Source organism: Myotis daubentonii, chromosome 1 (genome assembly GCF_963259705.1).
Source record: "Myotis daubentonii chromosome 1, mMyoDau2.1, whole genome shotgun sequence".
Classification (NCBI taxonomy): domain Eukaryota; kingdom Metazoa; phylum Chordata; class Mammalia; order Chiroptera; family Vespertilionidae; genus Myotis; species Myotis daubentonii.
Window position 1 is genome coordinate 230,592,674 of NC_081840.1, and position 26,083 is coordinate 230,618,756.

Genomic DNA, 26,083 nt, shown 5'->3' on the forward strand with positions numbered 1-26,083 from the left:
TTCTGTGCTTTCATCAATTGTATTGTTAAGTCCTGCCTCGGGCAGAACCTCCCGGGGGTTTTTGTTGCTGTCTTTGGTCCTGCCCCAGAGGAGACCCTGTGCCATGCCGATCCGTAGGCCCAAGCACTCCGCGTTCCCGGCTTCTGGCGATGGAGGCGGTAGTGAGGGTCTACAGCGCGATTTACGACAGCAAAAGTGGTGAGAAAAGCAGAAATGGGTGTCTGAGTTCTTAGCGCGTCAGCTCAGCACTTTCCCGAATGTTCCCGAGACACAGGAGTTTCCCAATGTTCTCTGTGAGCAGATGTGTCTGTGGTCGGATGAGTATCAGTTAGGGAACCTCTGCCGCATGGGGTACCAGCCTAGGCCACGGGCTCGATCCTGCCCTGACCGATGTCTGACTCTGGCATTTGCTGGTTGGATCATTTCCTTCACCTCCTGTGCCCGTTTCCTGGCCTATAGAGTGGGAATGGTATCGTACTACACGATGGTCTGAATCCGATGGGATAAGCAGAGGTGTCCAGCGCCATTCCTGGCCTACATGTTACCTGCTCTTATCTTTTTTTTTAATCCTCACCCGAGGATATGTTTCTTTATTGATTTTAGCAAGAGAAGGAGGAGGAGGAGAGAGAGAAACATCTATCGGTTGCCTCCTGTATGCGCCGGGACCAGGGATGGAGCTGGCAACGTTTTGGTGTGAGGGACGACGCTCCAACCAACTGAGCCACCGGCCAGGGCCCTGCTGTTAGCATTTCTGTCCTGTATCTTCCCTCGGAGACATGCAGAGTCTTTGGATAGCGTGTTGCGGACCCCGAGACACCCCGCTGGAAGGCAAGGCGTGTGACTTTATTTCAGCAGCACGTCCCAACGTCACTGCCCCCGGGATTGAGGACCAGCACCGGCGTTCCGGGAACATGCCCTGGCATTAGCTCTGGGTAATTCCAAGGAAGCACACGGCACAGGTCAAGTGCACCCTCGGCCACGTGCAGGACAAATGTCAGCGGGACACGAGTGGAAACTCGGAGAACGCCGGCAGGACCCGCCTTTCGGAACTCTGGGGATGAGCCCCAGTTCTGTAGAAACACAAGGGGTACTTACCGGCTGAAGGAAAAACAGCTGCTCTTGGTCCTGACAGCAAGCTTTGCCGTGTTCCAACTCCCCCAGCTCTGTCCTGCGCCCTCCCTGGGCCACAGCCTTGGGACCTACAGCCCCTTTCCCAGCGCCCACGGGGGCCGCGGGGCCCGCCATCTGCCCGCTCCCTGCAAGAGGCCTGGCTGCGAGGCTTCCCTTCACTCCCTGCCTTGGGCCTTGCCCGCGGCACCCACGGTGTCAGTCACTGTCATTCACAGGCTGAGGCTTGTTACTGCTGCCTGGGGCTCAGAGACAGGACCTGCTGTACTTGGTGTGGGCAGATGCTGGCGAGCAAAAGAGGGGTGCCCCTGCTCACGTGGCCCTTCCGCTGGGTGGTTAGAAGTGTTCGTGCTTTCTTCCTCTCCCTCCCCCTCTCTCTAAAATCAAGAAAAACATACAAAAAAAGAAAAGAAAAAAGCCCTGGCTGGTGTGGCTCCGTGGTTGGGCGTCGTCCCGTGCCCCGAAAGGTCACCCTTCGATGCCCAGTCAGGGCACATGCCTGGCTGCAGCTCGATTCCCTGTAGGGGACGTGCAGGAGGCAGCCAATCGATATTTCTCTCCCTTTCCCTTACTCTAAGACCAATAAATACATATTAAAAAAAAAATCTTCGTGCTTTATGATGGGGAACGTGTATAAGATATTTCAGTGCCGTTCTTAATAGCGGTTATGTAATCAGGGGGCACGATACGATGAGATGCTATGAATCGTTCAAAGTAACGTTGGTTGGTGATTTTGATGGGAGATGTTCACGATGGGAGAGAGAAGGCAGGTTGCAGACGTGAACTGGACACAGTTACTGCCGGGAATTATACTGGTCCTTTCCTGGGTGGCGAGTTTATGAACGGTGTTCATTGTCTTCTCAGTACTTACCTGCATTTTCTTTTTTTCAATTATTTTTATTGATTTCATGGAGGAAGTGAGAGAGAGAGAGAAAGAGAGAGAGAGAGAGAGAAACATCAATGATGAGAGAGAATCATTGACTGCACAGGGGATCGAGCATTTCTGCAGACCCCTCACGGGAAGTGGCCACGCAATCCAGGAAAACGGACCTCCCGTGTCCTCCACTCCGGACGGCGTTTTGACAACAGAGACAAAACATTCCCACAGTCACAGCCCACGTTCTGCGCGCCAGACTCCCCCGCCTCACCCGGACGCGGACGCGCCGACGGCTGCTTTATGCTAGAGCTTCAGGAGGAGCCTGGGAGGGCCTTTCACCAGGCCCGAAGCCTGGGGTTTGTCCTTCGGTGGCTTTTAGGCCGTTGGCGTCCACGGCACCGGCTACAGCCCCATGGGAACAAGCGTGAGGTTTCCCCGAGGTCATGGGAAGGGAGGGGCCAGCGACCCTGACCCCCAGCCGACGGGCACTTCTCTGCTGCCCCGTCAGGAGCCTGGGTGACTTAATGGGCAGAAAAACTGCAGCAAAGATGAACACCCACAGCCACCAAGTCACCTGCGTGGTGGTGGCCGGCGTGAAGGGGACGGGCTGGCGGTGGCTGAGCTTCCTGCCGGTGTCAGGCTGAGCCCCGGGAAGCACATTCAACCATCGCGGGGACCCTGAGAAGTGTCCTGATTTCCACGCCAGAGACGGCGAACTTGGAGCTGAGGAAGTCAGGAACGGGCCCAGCTCCTAAGTGGCGGAGCGGAGAGACGACCCTCAGTCCTTCTGTCAACGTAAGGAACATTCAAACCTGTGAAGAATTGGTGAGCTTATTTGAGCCACACTGTCCACAATGGCCGGGAATCAGGATCTCAGCGGACGGACCGAGATTATGCTCCGGAGAATGGCAGTTTTGTGCCTTATTTTGTCAGAAGAGGAGACGTAGGCGGGTCACATGAAATCCATTGGCGATAGATTAGGGGGGCGGGAGATGGCCGAGTGGGGAAACCTCTGGGATTGGATACAAAGTAAAATGATAGACACGTGCGTCTTTTACTTAGTGGGGTGCAGGATAGGTACCCGTCGACAGTTAACTCAATATCAGTGGCGGGATTTGTGGTCTCCACAGAGCGGTGCCTGTTCTGGGAGGGTCCGGGAAAAGGGAAATTACTTCGACATTCAAAGATATGTTATCGTAGATGCAAAAAGACAGTAGGCTCAGTTACGGTAAAAATTGACCTTTGTCAGGGAAGATGCCGGCCTAGGATACACCTGCCCCCCCTTCCTTTCCCAAAACTGCTTTTCGTTAAAAAGTGTTCATTGCAGACCTCCCTTTGTGGTGACTTTAGGTCTCTGAGTTGGCAAGGCCTGCCTGGGCCTGTCAGGTGAGCGTGTGGCTCCCTCCATCCACAGCTCTGATTCTAAAGATCTCAGTTGTTGCTTCTTGTCCTGGCTCCCGCTCCATGTATGTGGCATCTCATTGCATCAGACTGGCGGTCTTGCCCGTGGTACTTGCATTGTGGGTGGCATAAGGACATGCCAACTGCACTGCACTCTCCAGGGAAGACTGCCTGGTGCCTGCCTGATGCCAAGTGGAGGTGGTCACACTCCCTCAGTGTTTGTTGAGTGACTGAGTGATACACTTCCCATGCACAAGCCTTAGAAATGGTACAGATACTCCTGCTATGCTCCTGTGTCTGCATGAATCTGCTCTTATTTAACACGAGCTCCGCCTCCTTAAATGCTAAGACCACAGTAAGCACTCTGGACGCTGTGGACAGCAGACCCATGGAGCTCACTCGTCTTGCTTGACTGAGACCTTAGGTCCATGGTGACTAACCCCCCAGGTCCTCTTCCCCCAACCCCCAGCCCCCGGCCACCACCACGCCACTCTTTGATTCTCTGAATTTTTTTATTATTATTTTTTGTTGTTAATCCTCACCTGAGGATATTTTCCATTAATTTTTAGAGATAGTGAAAGGGAGAGGGAAAGACAGAGAGAAACATCGATGTGAGAGAAACACATTGATCGGTTGCCTCCTGCTCACGACCCGACCAGGGCCCAGGCCAGGGAGGAGCCTGCAACCAAGGTATGTGCCCTTGACCAGAATTGAATCCAGGACCTTTTGGTCCCCAGGCTGATGCGCTATCCACTGAGCCAAACCAGCTAGGGCTGATTCTCTGAATGTGACTAATTTAGACACCTTATAAGTGGAATCAGTCAGGAGTTATCTTTCTGTGCCTGGCTTATGTCACTGAACGTAATGTCCTCTGGTCCATCCATGTGGTCACAGGCTGCAGAAACGCCTTCTTTTCAAAGCCCGAGTAATGTTCCATTGCATGTGTGGCCACATTTCCTTGTCCATCCCCCTGCTGATGGACACGCAGGCTGTTTCCACATCTCAGCTACTGGGACTAGTCCATGAATACGGGAGAGCTGACGTCTCCTGGAGATCCTGGCTGCAGTTATTTCGGATGCGTGCCCAGGAGTGGGATGGCTGGATCATGTGGAGGTTCTATTCCTCACTTTTTGAGGAATCTCCACACTGTTTTCTGTAGCGACTGCGCCCACTTGCATTCCCGCCAACCCCGGGCAAGGGTTCCAGCTTCCCCACACCCTCGCCGGCACCTGCTGTCCTTGGTGGCTGTGGTAGCAGCCACCCTGACAGCTGTGAGGGATGTCTCATGTGGGTTTGACTTACGTTTCCGTCACCAGGGGTTTAACACAAGATTAGCAACGTTGAGGATTTGTTCATATGCCTGTTGGGCACCTGTACGCCTTCTCTGGAGAAATGGCTAGGCAAGTCCTTAGCCCATTGTTAATAGGTTTGTTAGCGTGTTTTGGTTTGTTTTTCTATTGACTTGTAGGAGTTCCTTACATATTTTGGAGATTAACCCCTAATCAGATTTTTCTCCGTTCCGGAGGTTGCCTTTCTAGTGCGCTGATTGCTTTCTTGGCTGGGGCCCGTGATGAAACACCATCACCCCCACCGCTTTTTGTTGGCCAAGTCAAATCTCCAAGCCTGCTCAGATGCCAGGACTGAGGAAATAGTCTTGCCCTGGCTGGGGTTGCTCAATGGTTACAGCGTTGGCCTGCACACCAAGGGGTCTCAGGGCAGGTGCAGGAGGCAACCAATCAATGTGTCTCTCTCACATTGATGTTTCTCTCTCACTCCCTCTCCCCCTCCCTCTCCCCCTCCCTCCCTACCGTCCACTCTCTAAAAATCCTTGGGTGAGGATTAACAAAAACACACACACAAACAAGAAGGTAGACGTTACCTTTCGATGTGAGGAGCTGAAGGGCTGCCGTGCAGAGGGTGTGCGCAGAGACGGCTGAGGGAGGGTGGAGCAGAGACCGTGTTCTCCGCACAGCGGAGCGGGGAGGAGTTGGGTGCTCGGATCTGCATGTTTTATTCACGTGAGAGACAGGCCCGGGGAGCCGGTGCGCCACCCAGTATCGCTTGATGGAGAACCAGAGCTCTCCCCTGGTTGGGAAACCCGCTGTCAGCAGCAGAGAGCGGATCGCATGCGTCCTAGGCGGGTACGAGGATGTGGTGTGCGGGCGGGCGTGCGTGTGTGCGAAGCATTTGGGCCGAGTCCTGTGTGTACCAGGCACGGCTCACAGCGCTCTGTCGGGAGCTGTGCCAGCCCCATCTTACAGGCGAGGAGACTGAGCCTCGTCCAGGTGAAATCACTCACTCAGGGTGGCCATCGCTCCCAGGGTGGGCAGGCTTCCAGCTCCGCGTTCCGGAGCCACAGCGCCTGGCTCTCCCACGTCCCAGCTGCCTCTGTGTTCCAGCAGGTTTCTCAGCAGCTCAGTGTGTACCCCGGGGACTTCACAGTGTGGGGTGAGGGACAGCGCATCCTGTCCTTACGTGATTCCGGGACCCTGGGAAAGAAGACGCTGTGGGATTCAGCATCGACAGGCGTGTACACATTAGTACCTACTGTGTGAGAAGAGGGTGCAGTAGGCCCCCATTTCTGCCCTAATTACCATCACCAGTGGTCTGACACAAGTTTCGTTTCGTAGCGTCTGGAGGTCAGAAGTCCCAAGTGGACTTCACGGGGCCTAAATCAAGGTGTCAGTGAGGCTGGTTCCTTCCGGAAACTCTGGAGAGAATCGTGCCTTGCCTTTCCGCACGCCCAGCCTCGTGGCTTCTGCTGTTGCATCACCTGACAGACTTCTCTGTCCCCTCCTCTACACCTAAGGCCCCTGTGCTGACATCGGGCCCACCAGGATAACCTAGACGCGCCTCCCCATCAACAGTGCACTGATGAGCAGCCTCCCTCCATCCCTTTGTCAGGTAACGCAGCGTTCACAAGTTTCAGGAGTTGGATCATAGGCATCTTTGGGGTGGGATGGCGGGGGGCGGGCTTATTCTGCCCATCATGTGCTCAATTGGGGAAGGCAGATGAATTAGGGTCTCTGGTCTCAAGAAGTTTGCATTGGCTGTGTGTGTCTGTGTGTGTGTGTGTGCCCCTGCTCACAGCTAAGGGGAGTTGAAGGCAGGAGTGGAAAGCATATGGCAGGGCTCAGTGTAGGGTTAGAGGAAGGGAGAGGAGGGGGATTGCGTCGGATCGGGAGTTGGGGGCATAGAGAAAGGCTTCGTGGAGAAGGCGGTCTGTGAACTTGGCCTCGGAGGATGGTTGCAGTTTCAGAAGGTAACGGTTGGGAGACATGGTAGGCAAAGGGAATGGCCCGGAAACACAGGCACCACCCCAGGATGAGTGTGGTGCTGAGTCATGGCCCCTCTCCGCTGCCTTCAGGGGACAGAAGTCACAGGAGTTCCGGGAGGGCTCGTCCCAGCAGCGGGGCCAGCCCCCACCCAACTCCAGCAAACCGTTGCCCTACGGGGACCTGTGCTGGGGGTGCCGGCTATTGCTTTTCTGCAGAAGCCAGATATCTGGATCTTTATGTGAAATGTTCAGATTTTAATGGTTAGTGTCTAATGAAGTTAAAAAAAAAATCACAGCATTTCCATCCGCAACCTCTGATGTGAGGCACAGAGAGGTTGAGATCCTTGCCGAAGGTCACACAGCTGGGAAGCTCAGCCTGCGTGCTCGGGGACCCCTGGGTTCTTGATCCCATGCGCCAAATCACAGGCCGATGATGCGCATCCTTGAGGGTGGGCCACTGGCACGGGCCACGGGAGGTGTCCAAGCCGGAGAAGACGTGCTGATCAGGGAGATGCTGGTGAGGAGGACAGGCTTTCTTTACACCCGAGATGCTGTCCTTCCGGGAGACCTGGGCACCTCGTGGCCTCCCGGGAGGGGCTGCCCTGCTCTGCTGCGTGAGGTCTGGTGCACTGAGCCTGGAATTCATATCTTTCTGGGAGACCGAGGGGAGGGCTGGGGAGGGAGGGTAGGGAGGGAAGAGGAAGGCAAAGGAGAAGGGGGAGAAAGAAGAAAGAAACACTAAAATACCTCTTTTGTTTATGCCAATAGAAAAGGCGTTTGGCTCACGAAAGGGGATGGATAATTGAGACCATTATTGATCTGAAAGTTCATTGGAAATTCCGTTGTTTTTTCCAAGACCGGGAGGATAGAAATGATTCCTTTGTCATCGTCTCCCACAGCATAGACGTTTTATCCCATCGTGCACCCCAATTACTGACTACAATGACTTCGTCTTCTGAAAGATTTCCTTTTTAAATACAAAGCATCCCTTTCATTTGCATTTCTACTCTCTGGGGCTGAATAACAGGCCGCAGTAATGAAATTACCACTGAAGTTCCCTCTGCAGTGAACGGCTGTGGAATTGCATGGAGGAGTTTGCTCCTTTAGCAGATGCCCGCACCGTGCCACTCCGTTCGCAGACGCATCTCGCTGGGTGCCGTGTGCTGGTTAACACCCCGGCCCTCAGGGAACAGCCTGAGTTCATTCATTCCACCTTATTGATGACGTAACCTTCCCTCCGTTTGCTGGGAGCCGTCCGGGTTTTCCAGTGCCTCCTCTGCTCAGTGTCCCCTGTATTCTCAAAAGGGTCCTGGTTCTGCCCTGGCCGGGTCGCTCAGTGGTTAGTGCGTTGACCCGCGTACCAAAGGGTCTCGGGTTTGATTCCCAGGCAAGGGCACGTACCTCGGTTTCGGGTTTCATCCCTGGCCCTGGTCACGGCGCCTGGGGGAGGCAACCAATCCATATGTCTCTCTCTCACTGATGTTTCTCTCTCTCTCTCTCTCTCTCTCTCTCTCTCTCTCTCTCTCTCCTCCCTCCCTTTCACTCTTTATAAAAATTAATGGGAAAAATATCTTCGGATGAGGATTAGGGGGAAAAGTGTCCTGGTTCTAACACTCGAGTAGATGGTCGTGCTCATCGTGGGCTCACTCTGTGCCAGGCACTGCCCTCAGCTGGAGGAGGGCGGGCGGAGCGGGGGACACAGCCCCGCCCTCCCCTGAGAGACCCACCTCATGGCGCAGGGACCCCTCAAGTCACTGCACGCCACTGTGCCTCGGCCTCCTCGTGCTCAGGCACAGCTGGTTGCGTCTGCCTGGCGAGGTGGAGGTGAGAGTGAGGCAGCCCGTTGCCTGTGAAGTGCCCGGCCGAGTGCCCGGCAGAGAGAGAGCGGGACACGAGGCGGTGCCAGTGCTGCTGGCATTGCTCCCGAGTGGTCAGCGCACGCAGGGGAAGAGGCTCGCTGAGAGCTGTCGGCCGGCGAGCACCCAAAGGACAGAAGCCAAAGGCACTTTTTATTCATTTATTTTTTAACAAGTAATTGACATGTTTTCTACTAAACACGCCCAGGCTCTGATCTGGGTTCTGGGGACTGGCTGGTGAATGAGAAGCATGTCTCCGCCCCCTCGCCCCGCCTTGTCCGCGTCCCTGTGCCCGAAAGCACTGTGGCACCGAGGCGTCCTGTGCAGAGGCAGGTCTGTGGTTTGGTGAGAGGTTAGGGCGGCTCCCTGTGATGGGTGACACATCTTGAAATTCAGCTAGTGCCACCCTGACCTCCGGGACCTCCGGACGTGACCTGTGGAGAGAGGACCTTCACAGAGGTGATCAGGAGAAAGTGAGGCCATCAGGGTGGCCCCGATCAAGGGCACTGGTGTCCCTATAAAAAGGGACTGGACCCAGACACGCACACAGGGAGAAGTCACGTGAAGATGAGGGCGGAGATTGGGGTGATGCGTCTACAAATCGGGGAACAGCACAGATGCCAGCCGACCCCAGCGGATGGGGCAGGTCCCCCTCACAGCCTCCCGTTCCGCTACCTCCGCGACCTCAGACCTGTGAGAGGATGCACCTCTGTGCTCTGAGCACTTTGCTCCGGCGGCCCCAGGACACTGGCACAGCTTCCCAGAGGACCGGGTGTGGTGGGGTGCACCGGGGCACTCGGCGAGCTGCCGTGGCCGGCCCCTCTCTTGTCCTTAGATGCGGACGCTCCGAGCTGGATTCCAGCCCAGTCGCGTCACAGGACTCCAGAGCAGCGTCACAGTGTGACGAATAGGGGATGAGGCTCCAAAGCCCGTTCAGGGGGAGAAGGGACAAATCGCTGCTTTCCTGAAGCCCGTGGTCCCCGATGGGACCCTCGGGGGGAGGAAGGCGCTCGGTGCCCAGCTCTGGGCCAGCTGCCGGCCACTCCGGTTTCTGTTTGCTGCCGGGCCCCGCGATGAGCTGGCTACTCGCACGCAGGCTCCCTACAGTCGTGCGGAAGTGGTGACACCTCGGGTGACCAGACACACCCACCCAGGCCGTTTGGAAGGGACACGCCTACAGCCCCTCGTGAGCTGGGCCTTCATGAGTCCATCACTCTTGTCCTTAATGACTTTTTAATGAAATGTGTCAAACACAGGCAAGGATGGGGATGCTACGGCGCCCAGCGGCCTCTCCTCCCCGGCGAGAGGAGGACAGAGTAGAAGCCCCTTGTGTACCCCACCGCAGGCCCTTCCGTGGGTTGTTTATGTTTTGCCTAACGTGTAGCCCAAAGCAATAGGTCCTATTTTTAAACTCCACCCCAATGATAGGAGATCATCTTGCTTTTTCACTCCCCGTGATGTTTGATGTTGATTGATCTGTGTTAGCGCCTCGGCCGTGTTCCCTGTGATTGCCACGGTTCACTGACTCTCTCCCTTACGGACGGCAGGTGGGCATGCTCCAGTTTGGGTTTTCTTGTGCACACACCTGGGCGTGTCTGGGGGCACTGGCCACGGAACACACACTGAGAAATGGTGGCATTGCCGGCCACAGGGTGTGTGTGCGGCCTTGGAATTGGTGAGGTGTTCATTGACAGGTTGGTTCCGAGAAGAGTAACATTTGCAGATCCACCAGCGATTTTCGGCAGCTCCTGCTTGCCCACCTGTGGTCAACACTTGGTACTATCAGACTTAAAATTTTGCCATATGATGAGTTTTTAGAATTACATTTCCTGGTCCTAGTGAGGTTGAACCTCTTTTGAAATATTTATTATTTGTTGAGGTTTCCAGAATGGGAAAGGGTATTGGCCACACATATCTTTGGCTCATTCCCTCCCCTCCCCCACAATGGATTGAATGAATGTATATCACCAGTAATAGAAGGCATCCTTCTCTTATTCCTGTCTTCAGTGGAAATGCTTCTAAAGTTTTAAGATTAAAAATGATGTTTGTTGTAGGTTTTTGATTATTAACTACTAGAGGCCCTGTGCACGAATTCGTGCATGGATGGGGGTCCCTCAGCCTGGCCAGCGATAGGGGCCGATCAGGGCCTGGCCAGCCAGGGGGTGGGACCATGGGAGGTTGGCTGTGGGAGCACACTGACCACCAGGGGGCAGCTCCAGCATTGAGCATCTGCCCCCTGGTGGTCAGTGCATGTCATAGCGACCGGTCAACTGGTCAGTCAGTTCGTCGGTCGGTCAGTTAGGCTTTTATACATATAGATTGCTGGGTTAAGGAAGTTTACTATATTCCCAGTTTGCTAAGAGTTTTATGAAGCATTACAAATGGGCCCTAATTTTAACTTTTTCATTGAAATATTGCAGATGTGAAAGTGCCCAAGGCCTAAGTGTAAAGGTGGGTATGTTTTCAGAAAGTGGGCGTGCCCATGCAGTCAGCAGCCAATCAAAGACCAGAACATTAGCAGTAACCCTACACCCCTTCATGCTCCTGCCCTGTCGTCTCCTCAGAGGAATCCTTGTCATGAATTCTAACACCATAGATTAGTGTGGCCTGTCGCAAACCTTCCATAAATAGAATCAAGTAATATTTGTTATTTTGCCTCCACCTTCCCTTTCTCAACGTTGTTTGGAGTTTCATCCATGCTGTTTTCTATAGCTTTAGTTTATTTTTATTTTTGCTATGTTCTATGGTGTGCACATGGTACGTTATGTTTCTCTCTTCTGATCTGGATGCCCATTGTTCACAGAATAACGTTCATTTTGGGGTATATGTCCTAGAGGAACATTTTGAGGTCATAGGCTACCCCTTTGCTTGATTTCCCAATTGCCCCAATTGACATTCCTGCCCAGCAAGGGTCTCCTTGTTTCGATTCCTCCCTGACAATTGTCATGGTCATTCTTATTTTAGCTGTTCTGGTAGGTGTGTCATGCCCCTTAATTGCTGTCTTAATTTACATTTCCCGTCACTAATACTGTTGAATACCTTTTCAGGTGATTATTTTCATTCAGATGTCCTTTTATGCAGTGCCTTTCAATTCTTTGCCGATTCCTCTATTGCTTTTGTCTTTCTATTGACTGTTCTTTGCCTACTGAGGATATATGCTTGACCATGGAGGTCTTGGCTGTGTGATAGAAAGATCTTCTGATCTGTAGTGTGCATTTTTACTCTCTTAATGGTGAATCCTGATGAACAGATATTCCTAAATTTATTTTATTAGTCTTTTATGGTTGGTGCGTAAGGGTTTTTGCCTACTCTGAGATCGTGGAGATATCCCATTGGCAAAGGATACGGCCCATTGCCCCCCAGTAGATTGAATCGTTGAATAGCATCAGTAATAGATGGCGCCCTTCTCTTCCTCCTGGCTTCAGTGGAAGTGTTTCTGAGGGTTTAACATTAAGCATGATGCATGTTTCAAGTTTTCAGTTGTTAACTAGGACCACGTTAAGGAAGTTTTCTGTGTTCCCAGTTCCCTCTAGAAAACCTGGGGTTTAACCACGCATGCTCGGGTCTGCAACCTTCGTGGGATGGAGTTTTGCATACGGTATAAGAGAGAGTGAAGTTAGCAGTCGTTACTTAATATTGTTGGGTCCGTATTTAAATTCCCTCCATTGCCCCCAAATGCCTTTTGTTGACGGTTTATGAAAGCCGGATCCCGAGGAAGCTCCGTCCATTCTGTGTCTCCATTTCCTTCTCCTCTTCAACCTGCAGTGGTTGCTTCTCTCTCCATTGCTTTTCCATGGTCTTTACTGGAGAAGGAGGCAGGTTTTTCTGGAAAATGTTCCATGTACCGGATTTTATTATTGCTTCCCTATGGTGACATGTAATGTACTCCTTGCATGTCCTGTCGATCTTAAAATGTAAAGTGTGGGCTAGATTTCGGTGTAATGCTTGGGGGCGCGCCCTCTTTCCTGGAGGAGCTGTACAGCGTCTCCGGTGTCGATGTTTCACCGGTGATGCGAGGATTGATCGGTGGGTTAGGAAGTGACAGCCTGATCCCTTTCTTGTAAAATCCCTCACAGTCTCCTTCCTAGTAGTTGGCCATCCATCCATGGCCATTGCCGGAATCAGTCATTGACTGAGGAATTGCCAGTGGTAAATTCTAACCGTCGATTATTCTGTGTTCAATAAGTGGATGAGCGCTACCTCGTCCCCTTTGCTACGTGGTGACCCTGGAATGACACTTACTAGAGAGTAGCAGGACAAATGCTTCATTCTTTCCTGTATTCATCCGGTTCCAGAAGAGCTGGTTCCTTAGCATTCCAGTGTGATATACTGGGTTTCGTTTCTTCCTGTCTCCTTTTTTTTGAAGCTGATTTTGAACTTGGTTTTTGTAAATGCCACGCATTGTGATACGTTTCGGTCTTATTTTTTTATTTTTATCGAAGTTATTACTGAAGCATCACAGATGAACAGGGTATTGCGCCAATCGTATGACCTGTCCCAGGTAGTTGGCATAGGTGAGCACACCTGTGTGAGCTCTGCTCCCATCAGCAAACACATCACTCGGCCCCGGAAGCCCCTGTGCTCCTTCCGCGCACCTGCTCCCAGGGGCTCCACTGCCCGGCCTGCCTCCCCTGCAGCTGGTCTTTCCTGGCCCGGCTCTCATACAGGCCCCCCTGGGCTGGGTCCTTTGTGGGGACGTTTTCATTCGACATTGCTCTGCGGATCACCTGTGCTATCTCAGGTACTTGCGGATGCTTTCTTCCGGTTGGTGCTCCGGGCTCCAGGGCGGGCGTATACCGCGGCCTCTCCATGATGCTGCTGGTGGGAATCGGGTTGTTTCCAGGTTGAGGCCGGGACAGCCCTGTGTGTGTCCTGCACGCGGGTCTCGCTGTCCCTGCACATTTCGGATGTGTACCCGGCATGAGCGGCAGGGCCATACGGGTGTGCTCAGCCCTGATGGGCCCTGTAGATGGCTTTGCAAAGTGGTTTTTTAACGAATTGAAACTCCCACTAGCAGCATCTGCGAATTCCAGTTGTGCCACATCTTTGCCCACAGTTAGTATCCGTTATAATTTCTTATTGTTTTAGCCGTTCTGGTGGGTTGTGTGGTGACATTCCGTTGTGATGTCAATTTGTAGCTTTCTCATGTGTGATGAAATCAAGCACATTTAAAATATATATATATATATATAATATATATATTATTGATTTCAGAGAGGAAGGAAGAGGTAGAATATCAATGATGAGAGAGAATTGCTGATTGGCTACCTCCTGCACGCCCCCTACTGGGGATTGAGCCTGCAACCCAGGCATGTGCCCTTGACTGGAATTGAACCTGGGACCCTTCAGTCCACAGGCCAGCGCTCTACCCACTGAGCCACACCGGCCGGGCTGACCAAGCACATTTTCATGTGCATGGTGACCAGTTGGTACTCCTTTCATGAAGTCCTTTGCCAGTTATTTCTCAAGTTGGGGTGTCTCCCTTCTTACTGATTTCTGGATGTTTGATGTGTTTTGTTACTTGAATGTAGCCAACATAACGAGCTTGTGCTTTTTAACGGTGAGGCGCATTTTGTTTCTTGTTTCAAAATTCTTTGCGTCTAATGAGTTGCAAAGGTTTTGCTCGTGGGTAACCTTTAGAGATTTACATTCTCACCTTGCATTGTTGATGGCCCATCCCTCTGGAGTTGATGGGCTAGATGGGGTGGGGGAGGGGGACATTATTTCCAGTTGACTCACTGCTGTCTGTTGAAGACTGTGGTAGCAGTTTGCTATCGCTGCGTAACAAAAACCGCCCAAAGCTCAGTCACTCAAAACAGCTTCCACTTATTTTGGTCACAATTGGACACATCGGCAAATGGGGTGGGGCTCGCTCAGGGCCCCCAGCTTCTGAGGTGGCGGCGCCCCCTTCCCCAGGGCTTGGCATGTTCGGGGAGGGCTGCTTGGGCCGGTTCCCATGCAGGTGGGGATCTGAGAGAGACGAGGGAGCATGTCACAGTGTGAAAGCTCTTTTCAGCCTCTGCATATGTCACGTTTGCTGTCATCCCTGTGGCCAGAGCAAGGCCAGTGGTCAACCCCACGCTCATTGTGGGTGGGGACTGCCCGGTGTCACGGATACAGGGAGGCGTGGCCAGTGTTGGGGTCCATTCTGCAACAATCGACTCATACCCATCCTTTCCAATAGCACTGACTGTGGGTCACCCCGTCTCAAAGGCACCGACTGCGTATCTGTGAGCCTGGCCCCTCTCCCTGTCCTCAGTCCCAGGGTGGACGATCTGCGGCCTGAATTCCCCGACTTTGTAGCTTCAGATCTGGCACCTGGACTCCTGGGACTTTGTTATTCTTCTTCTTCAAGATCGAAGGGGGTCACTGGCTCCAGGAAGTAGGCTGCTCATCGTTCTACCTCCCAGAATCCCAAGTACAAATCATAAGGAAAAACCGGCAGGGTGGCTAAAACGGTAATTAGGAGAGAATCGTTCTGTTTAAGTCGGAAACACTCATTAGTTTTGAAGGATGGAAACTGTAAAAGGCAATTTATATGCAAACGCTCCCAATGTTCTCACCGCACAAGGCTGCACCCCGTCATTAGCGGCAAAGACCTCCTTTCCCTCCGTCCTTCCTAATGGCCACGCTCTCCGGGCTCCCGTGTCATACTGTCGCGGGCTGCAGCCACGGTGGTATCCAGAGCCTCGTCCGCGACAGCGCCACGCGCTTCATCATCCCACGTCCTGGGCTGCAGGACGGAGGGCTGTGCGGGCCAGAGGCAGCCCTGCAGGTGCCTCCTTTTCCTAAGGGGGGTGGGGGGTGGGCTGAGGCCAGGCGAGAAGACACGTGCCCAGGGCTAGGCCTTCATTCACGCATTTACCTGTCAGGAATGAATTAAGTGTTCATGGAACAGCTACTTCACGGAGGCACAGGGGAAACGCAGACGGGCAAGTGCCCTTGTTACAGACGGACACGGAGCCAACGCCCAGACATGGAAGTGAGAGGAGGTGCCACAAGCTGGGAAGGGTGTGTACAGGGTCCTGTGACAGAGTGAGGCATGTGCACGGGCCTCCTTGAGGGGTTGTCTCAGTTTGGTCTCCCTAGAAGCAGACCCCGAGACCAGGCCCACGTGCAAGTCGTTTGGGTAGGAGGTGACCCCGGGCTCCTCAGCAGGGAGGGGCGGCGAGACAGGGCATGGGAGGCGGGGGGGAGCAAGTGTTAGCGAGCAAGTTACCGCGTGGGCACCTGCGGACTTTGGGGAGCGTGTGGCAGGCGCCTCATCCGATCTGTGGTCGAGGGACTTGGGGTAGTGGCCCTCCCATGCCCATCCGCCACGGGTGAGGGCTGCTCCGGGAAGTTTCAGTTCCGAGCATGTCCCACCCGGTGTGGGGGCAGAGCGGAGTCCGGGCACAGGGAAAGCCCCCGTGGAGAGATGCGGGCGCCTGCCCCGTGTGCCGCAGGCAGAAGAGCGAGGGAGGCGGGCGGGCACCGGTCAGCGGGGGGATGCGTTAGTCAGGACCACAGAGGAGCGGGGCCGCCAGGAGGGGTGGGTGAGTGGGTGGATGCTGGCTAGAGACTTACTGTGAGGAGCTGCTCGGAGGCTGGGAAGTCCCCGACGTGCAGTCCCAGCGCCAGTGGTGTCAGTGCCGTCTGACAGCCAGAGGCTCAGACCCAAGAGGGCTGGTGTCTCAGCTCCAGTCTGACTCCCCTCTCGCAGCAGGAAGAGCCGCTCTGCTTCCAAAACACCTCATTGTTCCTACCACGTGGACAGATACAGGTGCACACACAGGTGTGATCTCACGGGAGCACACACAGGTGTGATCATACAGGTGCATAGGTGTGATCATACAGGTGCACACACAGGTGTGATCATACAGGTGCATAGGTGTGATCATACAGGTGCACACAGGTGTGATCATACAGGTGCACACACAGGTGTGATCATACAGGAGCACACACAGGTATGATTATACAGGTGCACACACAGGTGTGATCTCACAGGAGCACACACAGGTATGATCATACAGGTGCATAGGTGTGATCATACAGGTGCACACACAGGTGTGATCATGCAGGTGCACAGGTGTGATCATATAGGTGCACACACAGGTGTGATCATACAGGTGCGCACACAGGTGTGATCATGCAGGTGCACACACAGTGTGATCATATAGGTGCACACACAGGTGTGATCGTGCAGGTGCACACACAGGTGTGATCGTGCAGGTGCACACACAGGTGTGATCACGCAGATGCTTCTTCATTCATCCCTGCATCAGCCATCCTTTCCTGAACCTCTCCTCTGAGCCAGGTGCTTGTCTGGGGGTACCAGGTTGAATAGTGTCCCCTCCAAATTCATGCTCACCCGGAACTGCAGAATGCGACCTTATTTGGAAGGAGGGCCTTGGCAGATGTGTGAGTTAAGATGAGTCATGCTGCGGCAGGGCCCTCATCTCATGACTGGTGTCCTTAGACGAAGCGGAGAAAAGACAGAGACAGACGCAGAGGGAAGAGGCCACGTGATGACAGAGGCAGAGCCTGGCCTGGTGCAGCCGGGAACAGCAAGGACTCTGGCCGCAGTGGGAGTGGGAGTGGGAGGAGGCCGGGCAGGACCCTCCCGGAGCCTGTGGAGGAGCCCTGAGTTTCTGTTGCCGGTCTGTGGGGCTTTGCTCCCTGGCCCTAGGCAGTGGCCACACCGGGCGAGAGGAGGCCCAGGCGTCTGAGCCGTCCTCACCGTCGAGGAATTGCTAGGGTCACACACGCCCTCAGACACGTGCAGCTGAGGAATGTTAGGGTCACACACGCTCCCTCTCAGACACGTGCAGCTGAGGAATGTCAGGGTCACACACGCCCTCAGACATGTGCAGCTGAGGAATGTTAGGGTCACACACGCTCCCTCTCAGACACGTGCAGCTGAGGAATGTCAGGGTCACACACGCCCTCAGACATGTGCAGCTGAGGAATGTTAGGGTCACGCACGCCCTCAGACACGTGCAGCTGAGGAATGTCAGGGTCACACACGCTCCCTCTCAGACACGTGTTCGATGCCCTCCTTCTCACGGACGCCACCTTTCCCAGCATCCACGTCGGCTGCCGTGCTGGGGTCATCGCCAGTGTCCCCCTGTCGGCATTGGGCCTGTGATTCCCGAATGCCAGAGGTTCGCTGCTTCTGCTGGTGAGCGTGCAGAGTGAGAAAAGGCCCTTTGGGTTTTTATGAAACACACGCATCACCCTGAAAACAGAGTAGTTTGTGACGAGGCTGAAAGGAGGGGTTGTGGCTCCGCTCGGCACCCACCGGCTTCCTGCTCTGTGCTGGGGACACACAGGAGGTCCGTGCGGAGCCGTGGTCCCGCCGTGGCCCGGGCCAGCCCGAGCGGACCCTGCCTGGCGCCGGAGGGCATCTCCAGCTGAACTTTGGCTGTGGATGTGGGCGTGGTGACCCCTGAACTGTAGGGGAGGCTGTGTGCAGGGGCCAGGCCAGGCCTGTGAGCAGGATGCCGTGGGGCTGCTGGGGCAGCTGTTATCCAAGAAAAACATGTCTCGTCTCCCCCCGTTGCAGGTGGGAGTGGGGTTCTCGGGGTGCTGCTGGAATGAGGCCCCACGGGAGGGTGAGACAGGGTAGAAAGCTTTATTTGCATGGAATCGCACCCTGGCTTTCCCAGCCCCATCTCCCCGAGTCCGTCATAGGAGAAGTGTAGGGGTTGCAGTAGAGCTGGAAGCCAAGCCAGTGTCCAGCGTTTCCGCGGGAGCCGGGTCCAGTCCAGCATCAGCTCGTTCCAGCCCAGTGTCCATCGTGTGTGGGGTCAGCATGGCCGCGGCCACGCAGGTCAGTGCCAGGGAGCCCAGCGAGAGCCAGGAGCCACCTGTGCCAAGGGAAGCCGAGAGTGTAGGAGAGCGAGCGTCTTTGTTTAGGGTAGTGGTCGGCAAACTGCGGCTCGCGAGCCACATGCGGCTCTTTGGCCCCTTGAGTGTGGCTCTTCCACAAAATACCGACTTCTGCGCACGGGCCACGATGTGTCAATCGCACTGCACGTGCGCGCCCACACGTGGTATTTTGTGGAAGAGCCACGCTCAAGGGGCCACGCCCATTCTGGCCCATCATCTCTGTCCCCAGGAGTGATTGACAGGCAGTGTCTTCCCTGTGTGGTGCCCTCCCCCAGGGTGTGGCAGGGAGCATGCCTGTGACGCCTGGCCTTCCCCTCGCTCCTCTCCTGCGGTGAGTAACTAGTGGATGACAGCGGTATCACCGGTATCACCGCTGCTAGCCTTCAGCTGGGGTCAATGCATACACGCGGCTCCCGCCTGCAGGCTCTCCCCGGGGAGTGGCCACCGCAGCCCTGCGTGCCTGGGAGTCTGTGGCCTTCGCGTAAGTGTCTCGCCTGGCGAGGGAGGAAGTCCCCTCCCTAGATGGGTCCCGGGGACGAGAAGGATTATCTGTCTGTTTATTGTATTTTTCCGTGACAGTTGACGTTCTGTATTCTGTTAGTTTCGGGTGCCTGTCATAGTGATTATACAGGGGCAGTGGACCCATCAGCGGAAGGGTTGGTTGTGGGGTCGGGAGAGAGGGGTCACGGGTGAGCTCTGGGCTTGGAGCCTGTGAGGTCAGATGAACGCTGAACCACGCATCCTGGGCCCTGCTCTGGGCCTGTGGAGGGTGGGGTGGCTGGAAGCCACCAGGAGGCGCTGTGAGGTGGGCAGGGATCCGTGGGCACAGCCTGGGGACCAGAGAAGCCTCCCAGAGCTGTGGCCGTCGGTGGGGGTGGGAGCCGCTGTGCCTGTGAGAGGAGGAAGGTTTAGGGTGCGGGCTGGATGGGCTCCGGTGGGTGGGGGTTGGGAGGAGGAGGCTGTGGGTGCAACAGGAGTGGGAAGTGAGAGGGTGCCCTGCCATGGACGCCAGGCAGGACCTTCAGAAAGGAGCGCAAGGCCAAGGGGAAGGCAGACAGGCGTCTGTGGGGTTTAGAGGCGTGGCCACGTGTGGCTGCGCTGTAGGGACACGCCTAGGAGCCAGACTGAGCGAGGGGCTGGACGGAGCAAGAAGGGGCCCCCCCTTAGGAAATGTGCGTGAAGGGGGCACCAGACAGGGTCATGCCAGGAGGAGAGTGTGGGCTCAACATCCTCACCTTCCAGTCGCCCCACGGCCGGGCCTGAGGCTGGCATCCACGTAGGAGGGGGCCAGGACGTGGTCATGGCAGTTGGGGGTTCAGAGTTTCGAGGCAGGAGGCAGGACTAGCGAGGCTGATGCTGAGTGCCAGGTGGACGAGGTGGGGAAAGGCCCCCTGGCAAGGGGCACAGCAGCACATAGAAGAACTCGGTAATGCCAGTGTCAAGTTCTCTGCCAGCCCTTCCCCTCCACACCCACTGGGGAGGCGCTCGCGGCCGAATGGATGCGTCGGGGGCGGGACGGGATATGCCGAGAAGTATCCATTCGGGTGGGTGCCGCCGTGCGAAGGTCATGCAGTGGGAACGAGAAGCCGTTGGAGTACATGGTCGGGTATGTAGGTAAGAACGTTCGAGAACGAATCCCAGGTTTGGCCAGTCTGACTTGTTCTTTCTTTCTCCCCCTTTTTCTTTTGCAGTCAACTTTGACCATTTCCAGATCCTGCGGGCCATTGGCAAAGGGAGTTTTGGAAAGGTAAGAGGGATGGTTCTTACGGAATTTCATCTGCAAAGTGCCCGAGCCCCTCCCACCCACTGGGCTCGTGCGTGGACGCCTGGCTTTCTGTGGGTCGCTGGGCCCTGCTGGATGGAAAGATTTGGGCTTGCCTCGTTCGAAATGTGAAAGGAAGTCGGGATGGTTGCCTTCGGACCCGCTGTAATTTCATCCTGAAAATGAACTTCCCCGTGGCGCCCCGGGTTAGGTGAATCACAGTGGTAATTATTTCAAGATCCCTGATGCTGCTCTCTCTGGGGTCTAAATAAGGAGAGTGGAAAAAACCCACAGACGCACGAGATGGCCCACATCGGCTCCTTCCTGCCCACAGGCATTTTATTGTATTTTATTTTATTTTGTTAATCCTTATCAAAGGATACTTTTCCATTGGTTTTTAGGGAGCGTGGAAGAGAGAGGGAAACACAGAGAGAAACATTGATGTGAGAGAAACACATCGATTGGTTGCCTCCTGCACACGCCCAGACCAGGGCCCGGGCCTGGGAGGAGCCTGCAACCGAGGTACATGCTGTTGACAAGAATCGAACCCAGGACCCTTTAGTCCGCAGGCCGTCGCTCTATCCATTGAGCTGAACTGGCAACACACGCATGTTATTAAAATAATTATTTGGAAAGAATACTTCGCATGGGCTCTACCCTCCCGAGGAAATTGCCAGCGTGCAGTGTGCTGTGCTGACTGGGTGCAGGGGTGGACAGCAGACCTTTGAGACTGTTCGTCTCGCTGGACTAACCCTTATGCCCCTTCGGCAGTGACTTCCCATGTCTCCCTCCCTTGCTCAGGCCCTGGCAAATGCAGTTCCCCTCTTTGGTTCTGTGAGTCTGACTGTTTTGCACACCTCACTGACCTGTAATCCTGCAGTGTTTGTCTTTCTGTGACCGGCCCACCTCACTTAGGGTGACGTCCTCAAGATGCATCCATGTTGTAGCATCCTGCAGACTTGCTTGCTTTCTTAAAAAAAAAAAAAAAAAATTGCCCTAGCTGGCTTGGCTCAGTGGCTAGAGCATCGGCCTGCGGACTGAAGGGTCCCAGGTTCGATTATGGTCAAGGGCACATGCCTGGGTTGCTGGCTCCATCCCCAGTAGGGGGCATGCAGGAGGCAGCCAATCAATGATTCTCTCTCATCATTGATGTTTCTCTCTCTCTCTTCTTCTCCCTTCCTCTCTGAAATCAATAAAGAAATATATTTAAAAAATTTTTTTTATTGATTTTAGAGAGAGGAAGGGAGGGAGGGATAGAAACATTAGTGATAAGAGAGAATCATTGATCAGCTGCCTCCTGCGCGCCCCACACTAAGGATTGAGCCACAACCCGGGCGTGTGCCCTGACCAGGAATTGAATCGAATCGTGACCTCCTGGTTCATCGGTTGATGCTCAACCACGGAGCCACGCCGGCCGGGCTTTCTTTCTTTCTTAAGGCTTTTGTTGTGCCTGTCGACCACGTTTATTCATTTATCTGAAGCTGATTCTCCATCCGAATCTCCACCTCCTCTCACCCTGCAGGTTGGCTCTGGGTTAGAGGGGAGCTCACGGGCGATCTGTGTTCACAGGAGCATCGCATCCTGACGCCGTGCCCTCCGGCAAACAAGGGCTGCCCCGGGGCGGTGGCCACCGCTGGGAAGTCGGTCGGCAAGGGCTTCGGAGCGTGCAGGGCACGAAAAGGGACATGTCCGTGTTTTCCGCATCGGGCTGTTGTGGTCAGTAAATCAATGAGATCACATCGTGGCGCTCCCAGCACCGATCCAAACCCCGGCTCAGGCGGCACGGAGTCCCTCTCTGCTTAGGCACCTGCACCCCCCCCCCCCCGGAGCCAGCAGGGAGGGGGGAAGGGGAGACGTGAACTTCGCGTGCTTTTTGGAAGGAGGTAGGAGTAGTAGCCCGTGTGGTCCATGCACGGAGGGGCCTTGGTGTGGACAGAAGCCTGGCACGGGGACAGGCCGGGCTGTGGTGTCCCTTTAAGTCCCCAGAGCATCTCGCCATGTGTGCCATGTCCCTGTCGGTACACGGTGGGCAAGGCTTGGCAGGGCTTGTGGTCTGCGTGGCACTTGTTCTTCCGGAAAACCACACGGCCCTGAGTCTCACAGGAGCCTTGACGTAGGGTTCGCCCTGATTCCGTGTCTTGCCCTGTGATTGGTGGCTTGTGGAGAACTGATATAGAGCTAGCCGGCGGTTGGGGTCGCCGAAGGAGGAACGCACAAGGCCCAGTGGTAAGGGATGATGAATTTATTAGGTCATCTGGATACCCGGATGGGCTGAGTCCCCAAATGGCACCAGCCCCCACAGACGGGGAGTCAGCGGCTTTTGAAGGACTCGAGGCGGCTTTTTCTGGGCAGAGAATTCTCTGTTTAGGTCTGGATTCCGGGAAACTCCGGAGGGGAGAGCGAATGGTCTCGCCAAGTGGAATGTGGTCTAAGCCGGTGGAGTTCCCATTGTGAAGTGGCCTGAAGGTCGGATCCCAGGGGAGGGGGTTTCAATTCAGTTATTTGATCAGACCCAGCACCGGCTCAGGTTGATTTCTTCATCCCTTCCCTCATCCATCCATCTATTCCCTTTCCCATCCCTCCGTCCATCCACCCCTCTGCCCACCACACAGAGGACCATGTGGCCCTGCGTCCTGTTCCAGGCTCTGAGATTATATTGGTGAACCAGACGTGTGCCTGCCTCGGTGCCTCTCTCAGACGCAGGCAGGAGGCGGGGAGACACACAGGTACCACCCAGTCTGGGAAGACGATGGAGGAGAGCCCGGGAGGTGTGGGCGCACAGGGGTGAGTTTGGAGGACGCCAAAGGCAGACTTCACAGAGCGCCCTTTCTGTGGCGGGTGTGTTGCCTCGATGGCGGTTGAATATTTCCTAACCCTTCGGTGTGGTAATTTGCCAACATCCAGCAAAGTTGAAGGGGTTTTATAGCCAACACCCATATCCACCCTCTACATCCTGCAGTGAACATTGTCCAAGATGTATTCTATGAAATACCTGTTCTATTCATCCATCCATCTGACCTTTTATTCGTTTTACAGTAAATTGCAAATATCTGCACACTTAGCCCAATTATTTCAGCAGAGATTTGTCTGTAGTTTTTCTTTTGCTGTCAACGCACACGCAGTGAAATGCACAAATCTTAGGTTTGCATTTGTTGAGTTTTGAGAACTGCAGACACCTCGTGTAACATGAGTATATTCTAGGATAGAGAATATTACCTTCATCCCCCGTTGGCCCTTTCCAGCCAGAGCTCACCTGTCCCCCCCTCCCCTCCCCCCTTTATCAATTAGATGTGCCTGTCCTAGAAGGTGATGTAAATAGGACCCTGCAGTCCGTGCTCCTCGTGTAAGGAAGGCTTCAGGATGACTTGCATGTTGCATAATGTTTGTGCGGCGTGATGCTGTTTGAGATTCGTCCATCTTGCTGTGTGTCAGCACTTTTTGCTTTCTGCTGACGAATAGTCGTCCATTCTCTGAACATGCCACGGTCTGTTAGTCCGTTTTCATCGTGATGGACTCCAGGGCTGTGTCTAGGTTCGGCTGTCTGGGGAGCGTTGCTCGGAAAACTTGCAGGCTTTTTGTGAACCCGATACCGTTTCTCTGGGGATGCAATCTGGGACTGGAATTGCTGGCGATAGAGCAGGCGTTTGTTTAGTTTTGTGCAAAACTGCCAAAAGGCTTTCCAACGTGCTGTTTTCTGCTCCCACCAAGGGCTCCATTTGCTGCACATCCGTGCCAACACATGGTGCTACCAGTCTTTTTCACGTTCGGTATTCTGAGTGTTTAGGTGTATTTCCATATGGTTTTCACTAGCATTTCCCTGATGAGTAATGGGGATGGGCTTTTTAAAAAAATATATTTTTATTGATTTCAGAGAGGAAGGGAGAGGGAGAGAGAGAGAGAAACATCAACGAGGAGAGAGAATCACTGATCGGCTGCCTCCTGCATGCCCCCCACTGGGGATTGAGCCCACAACCCAGGCATGTGCCCTTGACCGGAATCGAACCTGGGACCCTTCAGTCCACAGACCGATGCTCTGTCCACTGAGTCAAACCCACCAGAGTGGGGACGAACATTTTTTTTCCCATGTGCTTCATAACCAGTCTTATATGTCTATTTGTGAAGTTTTTATTTATAACTTTTTGCCATTAAAAATTGGGTGATTTGTAATTATTTTTATTTTAACAATATATTTTTATGGATTTCAGAGAGGAAGGGAGAGGGAGAGAGATAGAAACATCACTAATGAGGGAGAATCATTGATTGGCTGCCTCCTGCACGCCCCACACTGGGGCTTGTGTCCTCAACTTGTGCATGTGCCCTGACTGGGAATCGAACCCTGACCTCCTGGTTCATAGGTCAGTGCTCAACCACTGAGCCATGCTGGCCGGGCTGACTGATAGTTATTGAGTGTGGGCTACATGTCTGGGTACCTGTCCTTTGTCAGATATGAGACGATTCTCTACGAAGCGGTGGTTCTCCTATTCATTTTCCTTAGCGTATGTTCTGTGCACAGATGTTTTCCATTTGGATGAGGTTAATTTATCGGGTTTCTCCTTCCGGGCTATGGCTTTGTGTGTCTTGTAGAAGAAAACTCGGCTCAAGAAAACATACTCAAGTCACCATGCTCTTTTCCTGTGTTCGCTTCGTGAAAGTTTTATGGATTAGCTGGTAGGTTTAGCGCTGTCGCTCACTTGGCATTACATTTTCGGTATGATGTGAAGTAAGGGTTGAGGTTCATGTGTTTGGTATCTGGATACCCATTTCTTGAGAAAAAGCCCTTTGCTTCGTGGATCGCTCTGGTGTCCATATGAAAGGCCAGATGCCTTGTACAGTGGGCGATCTTTGGATCCTGTTCTGTTGACCTTCCCTCCTATGTGGGCACCAGACTGTCTGAATGGTTGTGGGTTCATAACAAGTCTTGAAATCAGGTTGCGAGGCACTGGCCGGTGGGCCCTGGAAAGGTTCGGGGGGGCCCACCTGGAGGGCCGTGTCGGGGAGCAGCCTGGTTCTCTTGGCTCTGCCTCGCCAGCCTTCACAGCACACGTGGCTGAGCAGTGTCTGTCTCCGCCATCAGACTTCCAGACTCCCGAGAGATCGGGACTGGTCCTTATCGTCTGCCGGTCCCATCGGCACCTGGCTCCGTGCTCAGCGCGTGGTAAAGGCTCAGTAAATGCTGCCTAGTGCATGAGGAGGGAGAGAGAAAGAGGAGACAGCCCTGTCTATGCAGCAGCCGCTGAGGGCATCAAGCACGGAGTAGATGGCATGCTCTCTGCTTCAGATAAACTCGTCTCTTCGTGCCAGCCCGGGAGGCCCTGCGTCTGGCTGATGTCTGCTTCTCAGACACCCGCCCTGGCCCTCGTCTTCCTGCTCGGTCCTCTCCAGCCCTTCTTCCTGTCTCTCCAGCATGCCGGACCGATTGCTGACTCAGGGCCTTTGCATGTGCTGCGCCCCCTCCAGCCCTCCCAGTCCACCCCTGCTACTCTCTCCTGACCCCTGATGCTGGGCCAGCGGAGAGAGTCTGGGGTGAAGTATGCTCTGAGTGAACTTGGAGGAACCGGGCCTCACGCCCTGCCAGGGAGCGAGGAGGAGACCTTGGGGAGAGCATTCCGAGAAGTTTGCTTCAAAGCCGCCCTTTTTGGATTGGCAGCGGACCCTCCCCTTCAAGAGCCGGAGGGTGGGAGCCTAACTGACTGGGAGTTAATTAAAGTTCATGGACTCGACGGAGGCAGTGTGCGCATGCAGCAGCAGAAAGTGGCGCCGAGTAGTAGGGTAAGAGCCCTTCACGCCCCTCAAAGGACAGCCCCGCACAGCTGGGCAGGGGTTGCACGCACGGCAATGCCGGGCCAGGTGTGGTGATCATTTCCGAACGCGAGCATATTATGTCGTCTCGTTCCACATTCCAGACGTCCACA

At 54.4% G+C, this 26,083-nt stretch overlaps 1 protein-coding gene across 1 annotated transcript in view; it reads left to right on the forward strand.

The window, feature by feature from the left end:
* Positions 1-26,083, forward strand: part of STK32B (serine/threonine kinase 32B) — a 121,269-nt gene that overhangs the window by 13,804 nt on the left and 81,382 nt on the right. Inside the window, exon 2 of the mRNA XM_059675869.1 lies at positions 20,101-20,156. Coding sequence (XP_059531852.1) covers positions 20,101-20,156 — 56 coding nt within the window. The remainder of the gene's footprint in view (positions 1-20,100; positions 20,157-26,083) is intronic.